General features: G+C 41.9%; 1 protein-coding gene across 1 annotated transcript; it reads right to left on the minus strand.

Moving 5' to 3' along the window:
- Positions 1 to 5204: 5204 nt before the first annotated feature.
- Positions 5205 to 8453, minus strand: ttr (transthyretin (prealbumin, amyloidosis type I)). Its single transcript, XM_069149978.1, has 4 exons — positions 8350 to 8453; positions 6493 to 6632; positions 6275 to 6410; positions 5205 to 5425 (listed from the first exon to the last, which is right to left on the minus strand). Exons 1-4 carry the CDS (start codon positions 8413 to 8415, stop codon positions 5318 to 5320), a joined length of 450 nt encoding a protein of 149 aa, XP_069006079.1. The 5' UTR covers positions 8416 to 8453; the 3' UTR covers positions 5205 to 5317.
- Positions 8454 to 10220: the final 1767 nt, after the last annotated feature.

Genomic DNA, 10220 nt, shown 5'->3' on the forward strand with positions numbered 1-10220 from the left:
TCTGTTAACAGATTTTCTCAACCTCTGGTTCTGTTTCTGTTAACAGATGTTCTCCACCTCAGGTTCTGTTAACAGATTTTCTCCACCTCTGATCCTGGTTCTGTTAACAGATGTTCTCCACCTCTGAGCTTGGTTCTGTTAACAGATTTTCTCCACCTCTGGTTCTGGTTCTGTTAACAGATGTTCTCCACCTCTGGTTCTGGTTCTGTTCACAGATGTTCTCCACCTCTGATCCTTGTTCTGTTTACAGGTGTTCTCCACCTCTGAGCCTGGTTCTGTTTTTTTTCCCTCCTGACTTACGTGGGAATTGTTGAATCGTTGGGTTTTATTTTCATGACTTCACTGATCTGAGGATCCTGAAATAACTTGTGTTGTGATTCGGCGTTGTTTAAAATAATTGAATTGAAGAGTGGCGGACATGACAACTAGAGTGGACTGCAGTCAAAGTGATGAAAATATCCAACTGATGGCCACATTAGACAAAGTGAATATAAAAGAGAAAGAGGCGGTTCGATAACGATAACAGTGAATTGTTTTTAAACTGCCAACAAACAACTAAATAGGTTAATGATGATAATAATAATTGTGCATTATTAAACTGGTACAAAAGACAACAACAATAATTTGCTGTTTCTGTCTTTTGACAGAATGGACAAGGAAGTTTGATGTGGTGGACATCTCATGCTCTCACTCGGTAGTCTGTGTTGCTATTTCTGTCTTATGCACTGTACAGTTTTCCATTTTTCCATTAATTCTTGAAATAGCTGACAAAGTTGTCTTTTCCCATTTTATACTCACATCAGCTACTTCGTGGAACGGCGTGCTGCCTTCATTCTTCCAGTAGGCTTTGGTATCAAACTCAATCCGGTACACCCCCGCTGAGAACTGCTCTTCTGTGATCACATTATGGATCTCTCCAGTGGCATCCGTCATGCTACAGTGAGGAACAGTGACATCAATCTGTTTGCTTTATACATAATACACAGATAATCAGTGGGGCCGTTTATATTTCATACCCGTTAGCGATCTGAGTCCATCCTCCATCAGCAGCCTTCTGAAACACTTTGATCGACATGGGTCCAGCTGGAGTTCCTTTGACTGCATCCAGGATTTTTACGGTCAGAGGACACTCTGTGTCTGAGCCGCCATGTTTCTCCTGCAACACAGACAGGACTGCATTTCATCCTCCACATCCACCCTCACACATCATGTTGGACCACCTTGTTATTATGAGACCGTGATGTAGCATTAAACATTATGCTTCATAAACTCCCTATTTAATGGTTAGACTAAAGTAATAACTTTACATTTTCACCACACCATGCTTATTGTTATTAGTTGTAGTAATACCGGATGATAACTCGTGCAATTGTGAATGTGTTGTTCTTGAAAGTACCACAACAAAGCAGCAAACAAAGGATCAATAGGTCAAAAGTTGAAACACTAATCCAATGGTTTTGTTTCATTTATTACATTTTAATCCAAACCAAGAAGATTCTGTGCTATTTTGGAAAAAGCAGTCATGAAACAATTTAGAAAGATATATTGAAAAATCTCCCATTTCAGCTGTGCTGAACCTGACAATACTTCTGGACTAACCCACCGATAGCTGTAACCTGACTGCACCACAGGCCTGTCAATCAAACAGACACGCCCCCAAAAACAGGCCTTCTTGAATCTTCTTTTCTAATGAATGAGGGATTATTTTCAGATGGACCTCCAGAAAACTAAGAAGAAGGAGTGACTTTAGCTAACAACACCGAGATAACTGATGGACACATTTTATTCACTTTGGATTTGATGAGAGAAGTTGAATGGGAGTCTATGGAGCCGGAGGCTTTTTGGAGCCGACCTCTAGTGGCACTCGCTGGTATTGCAGCTGAAAACACTTCTGGATCAGAACCATTTTTCAGACCCTGAAGCTACGAACTCTTTTAAATAAAGTCTGTGGTAGTTAACCACTCACCATAATGAAAAAGGTGCTGTTTGAGGATTTTGGGTTCAATTTCCACAAAGTGTATTTACTTTTGCACACATGGACAAAGTATTTGAACTGAAGTGAAAAGCAATTATTTTTGAAACAAGAACTGTAAATTTAACGTGTTAGTCTCACATCAGTCCTGCAGATGAAACTATTTGTCTGGTCGACAGTTCACCTGCAGTTATCAAAATCAATGATTCATTGTTGAAGTCAGTTTAAACATGACGCCATGAAATCAAATAGAAAAACAGTGAGTTAAAGACATGTCATGAGCAGCCCTGTATGATGTGATCGATCACCGATACGACTGGTGACCAACTGGTGTCACACAACAAACCTATCATCTAAAAGTATCAACGACACTTCGGCTCTGTGTTCACCGTTGGACGACTATATTCCATTTTGCAGTATTTGTGCCTTGAGTTATTGTTTCTTTCTTTTTCACTTTCCATTCTAATTGAAGTTATTAAAATGGTTTGTTTTACTCAACTGTGTTTTTTTCCCCTTCATGTCAATCACACCAAGTCGGTGTACAACATGGTTGTGATGTTCATGGATCAAACGGACGGAGCGGTTATCGTGTCCGTTCCGGTGTTTATGGTTGCCTTGGCAACATGCCATGGTGTACGTATGATCCGGTGTGACAGACTCTCACCAACATGTGACACTGAGCTGTGAGGGCAGTTTATGCACGTTGCAGTTGAGGTTTTATTACCAAGAAATCCATTCAAACCAAATTTCACTTTGTTTCTAAGCAATAAACACAACCACATGTCGTCAGCTGTTTCAAGCACATTTTGCTGAGTCTGCACCCTAAAACCTCTTTCCGTGTCCCAGACGTACACCAACACATAGTACTCTTCCGTGTTAGGACTCTTACTTATTTAGTACTTGAGTAGTGTTGTTCCAAATCACACACTGACAGGAAATGACCTCATCATGTGAACACATCAGCCTCCAAGATATCTGCAGCTTTAATTATTTTACCCAGAAATCAGTGTGTTTTTGTGTCCTCTGATTCTTCTGTCCAGCAGCAGCATTGGAAAAGAAACACTTTGATTCCTCCGCTGCCTTAATTTTAAAATCTTTATATCAGTGGCTCCGCCCCTTCCTCTACGTATTCAAGATGGCGACCGTTTGGGTGGAAACCCTGCGTCCCGAATCACATACTATTTATTTTTTACTTTCAGTACACACTGCAGCTTCCCTTAACAAGTATGTACTGTTGCATGTAGTATGTGTTCAACTGGGACATACTACTTCTTCACCAAAATGTGCCTTCTCCTTCTTTTTGTGGGCGGAGCTTCAGCGCCACCAACTTTCTCGGCGCCTCAGTCGATGTGATGTAACTTCCGCCGCGCAAAGGATTGTGGGTCAGAGCAGCAGAGCAGCAGGCTGACCTGCAGACTGGGATACGACCGGATGTAGTAGAACATCCTGGTACTTTTGGTACACTACATTTAACACACTAAGTATGGAGACATACTAAATCTTGTTCTGGCGTACTAATAGGTTGGTAGTTTGGATACTGGAACGCAGGGACACTTCTTTGGACTGTTTAAGTGCTTCATCCTGGTACTTGTAGTGTCCTGCATGTTTCTGGACTGACAGTTTTTTTTTTTATCCATCTTATATCTTATACGTATTTGTACATTTTTTTCATACTGTGTGCACCTTTTGTTTTGTCTACGCTGCTGTGACGACTGAATTCCCCCACTGTGAGATTAATAAAGTCTAAATCTAATCTAAATCAGAGGGCACACGGAAGCAGCTTTCAGTGATGATGTTCTGATGCGTTCATGACACATTCAGTCCCATGAAGAACGATCTAGGCCCCAAAGTTTCTCATCACTTAGTTTCATTTGAAATAATTACAACCTGACTTCTCACCGATGTGTCGTCAACCACATGTACGCTGGCAGGTGGACAATAATGAGCGTCCACAAATGCCAGAGATTTGTTAGAAATGACTTGAAAACTTTGTCGATGTGACGTAGTTCAACCACCAGAGGGTGCTCACGCCTTTTGTCCTGCTTCAAACACGTCTGGGTCACAGTTCAGTCCCATTCAAGGGATCAGTGAGAAGATGTTATCACGAGGTTGACAGCGGAGAAGATCTTTTACCTACATTTTACGGCCTCTTATCCGCAGATGGAGATAACATATGACATGAAGGTAACTGTAGATGCAATGAATCATCAGATTTTACTCTCTGCTCTCCTCACCAGATCCCGGCCCGCCTCTAAGTGCGGTTCGGTTGGAGGTTTTCTTCCTGTTAAAGGGGAGTTTTTCCTTTGAGGTTCTGCTCATGTTGACTCGTTGCAGTCCTCTCTACACCGTTGTAAAGTTCTGTCGTAAGGACTTTACTGTGTTTAGTGCCCTGAAATAACTTGTGTTGTAATTTTGCGCCGTATAAATTGAATTGAACACTTTTGGTATCACAACCGTAACGAGACTTTGTCTGAAATTAATTTATTCAAAATCAATCTTCAGTACGCTCTTTGTGTCGTAAATTAGCTTTTTGTTACTCCAAAAATAATATCGATATCGGCCTTAAATCTGAGTATCGGGTGGTTTTAGCTGAACAGACAACTTTGACTCATGAAGGCCATTAAAATGTGACTGAAAGTCCCAGAAGATTCCAAGTAAGTTGACCTTTTTCAGTGTTTGTATTTTTTCCCCTCCTATTCTTGCTGCTGTATAAAAGGCTGGTCTCGACATGATTAATGGCCACGCTGGTTTTCGTTGGCTGGGGACATTTTTCTCGAAGCTGAAATGAGAGTGAAGACTGAAAGAGGATCAGCTGTCCGGGTCGACTTCATGACACATCGTTGTGTTGTTTTTGGGGATCTGTTGTGTTTGCTGTTCGTCTGTTCATCGCATCCGTTCTCCGTGGTCCACGTTGGAGAATGAAGCTCGTGAACACGATAATGTAGTACCCACTCACTGATCAGAAGCAGGAGCCCAACAACCCCCCAGACACACACACACACACACACACACACACACACACACACACACACACACACACACACAGACACACACACACACACACACACAGACACACAGACACACACACACACACACACACACACACACACACACACACACACAACACACTTCCAGCTCCATTGTCAGACTTCAGTTGACACTATAAACCAGTTTAATTCTTTGTAAAGTGTTTTTTTTCTTTGCCAACAAAAAGACAAAATAAACACATTGCCATATTCTGGAAAACCTGGCAGGCCTTTTCCGTTTATTGTCTTGTTCTCACGACATATCTCATCACTTTACACATGTATGTACTTGTTCAGATTGAACGTGTTGTGATGAGGCTCACTGGTGTACGTCGGTGACCACGGCTGTGGTGATGTAGGAGTACGGGCTGAGCAGCAGGGCCAGGGTGTAGTGACGATGACCTTCAGCATGGGCCTCGAACACCACCTGCACACACACACACACACACACACACACACACACACACACACACACACACACACACACACACACACACACACACACACTTGTAAATAATATTTGCAATATTTTAACTTGATAGTGACCAGCGGACGGCCATCCACCTCTGGTTCTGGTTCTGTTAACAGATTTTCTCCACCTCTGGTTCTGGTTCTGTTAACAGATGTTCTCCACCTCTGGTTCTGGTTCTGTTAACAGATGTTCTCCACCTCTGATCCTTGTTCTGTTAACAGATGTTCTCCACCTCTGATCCTTGTTCTGTTTACAGGTGTTCTCCACCTCTGAGCCTGGTTCTGTTTTTTTTCCCTCCTGACTTACGTGGGAATTGTTGAATCGTTGGGTTTTATTTTCATGACTTCACTGATCTGAGGATCCTGAAATAACTTGTGTTGTGATTCGGCGTTGTTTAAAATAATTGAATTGAAGAGTGGCGGACATGACAACTAGAGTGGACTGTAGTCAAAGTGATGAAAATATCCAACTGATGGCCACATTAGACAAAGTGAATATAAAAGAGAAAGAGGCGGTTCGATAACGATAACAGTGAATTGTTTTTAAACTGCCAGCAAACAACTAAATAGGTTAATGATGATAATAATAATTGTGCATTATTAAACTGGTACAAAAGACAACAACAATAATTTGCTGTTTCTGTCTTTTGACAGAATGGACAAGGAAGTTTGATGTGGTGGACATCTCATGCTCTCACTCGGTAGTCTGTGTTGCTATTTCTGTCTTATGCACTGTACAGTTTTCCATTTTTCCATTAATTCTTGAAATAGCTGACAAAGTTGTCTTTTCCCATTTTATACTCACATCAGCTACTTCGTGGAACGGCGTGCTGCCTTCATTCTTCCAGTAGGCTTTGGTATCAAACTCAATCCGGTACACCCCCGCTGAGAACTGCTCTTCTGTGATCACATTATGGATCTCTCCAGTGGCATCCGTCATGCTACAGTGAGGAACAGTGACATCAATCTGTTTGCTTTATACATAATACACAGATAATCAGTGGGGCCGTTTATATTTCATACCCGTTAGCGATCTGAGTCCATCCTCCATCAGCAGCCTTCTGAAACACTTTGATCGACATGGGTCCAGCTGGAGTTCCTTTGACTGCATCCAGGATTTTTACGGTCAGAGGACACTCTGTGTCTGAGCCGCCATGTTTCTCCTGCAACACAGACAGGACTGCATTTCATCCTCCACATCCACCCTCACACATCATGTTGGACCACCTTGTTATTATGAGACCGTGATGTAGCATTAAACATTATGCTTCATAAACTCCCTATTTAATGGTTAGACTAAAGTAATAACTTTACATTTTCACCACACCATGCTTATTGTTATTAGTTGTAGTAATACCGGATGATAACTCGTGCAATTGTGAATGTGTTGTTCTTGAAAGTACCACAACAAAGCAGCAAACAAAGGATCAATAGGTCAAAAGTTGAAACACTAATCCAATGGTTTTGTTTCATTTATTACATTTTAATCCAAACCAAGAAGATTCTGTGCTATTTTGGAAAAAGCAGTCATGAAACAATTTAGAAAGATATATTGAAAAATCTCCCATTTCAGCTGTGCTGAACCTGACAATACTTCTGGACTAACCCACCGATAGCTGTAACCTGACTGCACCACAGGCCTGTCAATCAAACAGACACGCCCCCAAAAACAGGCCTTCTTGAATCTTCTTTTCTAATGAATGAGGGATTATTTTCAGATGGACCTCCAGAAAACTAAGAAGAAGGAGTGACTTTAGCTAACAACACCGAGATAACTGATGGACACATTTTATTCACTTTGGATTTGATGAGAGAAGTTGAATGGGAGTCTATGGAGCCGGAGGCTTTTTGGAGCCGACCTCTAGTGGCACTCGCTGGTATTGCAGCTGAAAACACTTCTGGATCAGAACCATTTTTCAGACCCTGAAGCTACGAACTCTTTTAAATAAAGTCTGTGGTAGTTAACCACTCACCATAATGAAAAAGGTGCTGTTTGAGGATTTTGGGTTCAATTTCCACAAAGTGTATTTACTTTTGCACACATGGACAAAGTATTTGAACTGAAGTGAAAAGCAATTATTTTTGAAACAAGAACTGTAAATTTAACGTGTTAGTCTCACATCAGTCCTTTAATAAATATTCAGGCTGAAGCACTTTAATTTAATAATCATTTTGAATTCCAAGCCAAAGCCTTTAGCTTTGTGCCTTTCCATTTCCGTGTATTTAGCATTGTTTACTTAATTCATTTCACCCAGCTGTTATCTCGTGTGCTGACCGTCAGCGATGTACATGCGATGAACTCGGAACAGGCAGGTCAATGACCTAAATTTTGCTTCACAAATCGATGTATTTCGCTGGTCTGTTCTGAGCGTTCAGAGAAGTTTCTCTGTTCACAGCTCAGTCAAGTAACAACATTTGAATACAGTTAAAACTGTTTAAAAACGAGTTGCTTCTGGCTTCTGAGATACATCACATTTACCCAAACGTTTAGCTCCTGCACTCTCGTCCAGGTCATAACTCATTTTTACAACAAGGAAGTTGAGCTAATAGTGAGAAACATTACAGAGTACTGAAAAGTGTTGAGATGGAACCATGGTTTCCTTTACCGTTTCCAGGACTATACAGTTTCCACTCAAATAAAAACAAATTCAAATCAGAATTTAAACATTTCTGAAAGAATTTGATGTAAACTACACTTTAAACATTAACTACATCTATAGATAAGATATTCCTTTTTCTTGAACCGAGTGGACACTCAAACTGAACCTCAAAGTCCATTGACATGTGTACAGAATGTGAACGTAACTCAGTTATGTTTACTATAATTTTGTAACACCTACTAACGTAGACACATTATTATGCAGACACAAAGACACTGACCGTGGGGGCGCTGTTGCCGAGTAGAACAGCAGAAGCAAGCAGCAGACAGTGCACTGGATGAATCATGGTTGACGCACTGACAAACAGAAGTCCCTGGTGTTACCTCCACAGTCTCAGGCCTCTTATAACAACCCTCCTGTCCCCACCCCTCCAACCCCTCCCCCTCACCTTCCCTGCTGTCAGCTCTGTGAACATCCATACAAGGACAATAAATAACTCAATTATCTTTGTATCACAAAGGAACAGACGCTTCGGTTGCACTCTGAAACAGACAGGATTCTCCCTTTATCTTGTTTTTTCTGGAACTCACATTTGAATCACTTGCACATGCAAACAATGCACATTCCTCAACCTGTACCTCTCTCAACCTGTACCTCTATCAACCTGTACCTCTATGAGCCTGTACCTCTATCAACCTGTACCTCTATCAACCTGTACCTCTATCAACCTGTACCTCTATGAGCCTGTACCTCTATCAACCTGTACCTCTATCAACCTGTACCTCTATCAACCTGTACCTCTATCAACCTGTACCTCTATGAGCCTGTACCTCTATCAACCTGTACCTCTATCAACCTGTACCTCTCTCAACCTGTACCTCTATCAACCTGTACCTCTATGAGCCTGTACCTCTATCAACCTGTACCTCTATCAACCTGTACCTCTCTCAACCTGTACCTCTATCAACCTGTACCTCTATGAGCCTGTACCTCTATCAACCTGTACCTCTATCAACCTGTACCTCTCTCAACCTGTACCTCTATCAACCTGTACCTCTATCAACCTGTACCTCTATCAACCTGTACCTCTATCAACCTGTACCTCTATCAACCTGTACCTCTATCAACCTGTACCTCTATGAGCCTGTACCTCTATCAACCTGTACCTCTATCAACCTGTACCTCTATCAACCTGTACCTCTATCAACCTGTACCTCTCTCAACCTGTACCTCTATCAACCTGTACCTCTATGAGCCTGTACCTCTATCAACCTGTACCTCTATCAACCTGTACCTCTCTCAACCTGTACCTCTATCAACCTGTACCTCTATGAGCCTGTACCTCTATCAACCTGTACCTCTATCAACCTGTACCTCTATCAACCTGTACCTCTATCAACCTGTACCTCTATCAACCTGTACCTCTATCAACCTGTACCTCTCTCAACCTGTACCTCTATGAGCCTGTACCTCTATCAACCTGTACCTCTATCAACCTGTACCTCTATCAACCTGTACCTCTATGAGCCTGTACCTCTCTCAACCTGTACCTCTATCAACCTGTACCTCTATCAACCTGTACCTCTATCAACCTGTACCTCTATCAACCTGTACCTCTCTCAACCTGTACCTCTATCAACCTGTACCTCTATCAACCTGTACCTCTATCAACCTGTACCTCTATCAACCTGTACCTCTATGAGCCTGTACCTCTATCAACCTGTACCTCTATCAACCTGTACCTCTATCAACCTGTACCTCTATGAGCCTGTACCTCTCTCAACCTGTACCTCTCTCAACCTGTACCTCTATCAACCTGTACCTCTATCAACCTGTACCTCTATGAGCCTGTACCTCTATCAACCTGTACCTCTATCAACCTGTACCTCTATCAACCTGTACCTCTATGAGCCTGTACCTCTCTCAACCTGTACCTCTATCAACCTGTACCTCTATCAACCTGTACCTCTATCAACCTGTACCTCTATGAGCCTGTACCTCTATCAACCTGTACCTCTATCAACCTGTACCTCTATCAACCTGTACCTCTATCAACCTGTACCTCTATGAGCCTGTACCTCTATCAACCTGTACCTCTATCAACCTGTACCTCTCTCAACCTGTACCTCTATCAACCTGTACCTCTATCAA

Source organism: Embiotoca jacksoni, unplaced genomic scaffold (assembly GCF_022577435.1).
Source record: "Embiotoca jacksoni isolate LCO1_2020_lvr unplaced genomic scaffold, fEmbJac1.0.p SCAF_16, whole genome shotgun sequence".
Lineage (NCBI taxonomy): Eukaryota > Metazoa > Chordata > Actinopteri > Embiotocidae > Embiotoca > Embiotoca jacksoni.

Excerpts from the sequence above, each read along its gene's own strand:
- ttr (XM_069149978.1), bottom strand. The coding sequence starts at position 8,415 with ATGATTCATCCAGTGCACTGTCTGCTGCTTGCTTCTGCTGTTCTACTC. Across the intron at positions 6,411-6,492 it reads TGGACTCAGATCGCTAACGG|CATGACGGATGCCACTGGAG; the intron begins GTATGAAATATA and ends TCCTCACTGTAG. Across the intron at positions 5,426-6,274 it reads CGTTCCACGAAGTAGCTGAT|GTGGTGTTCGAGGCCCATGC; the intron begins GTGAGTATAAAA and ends GTGTGTGTGCAG.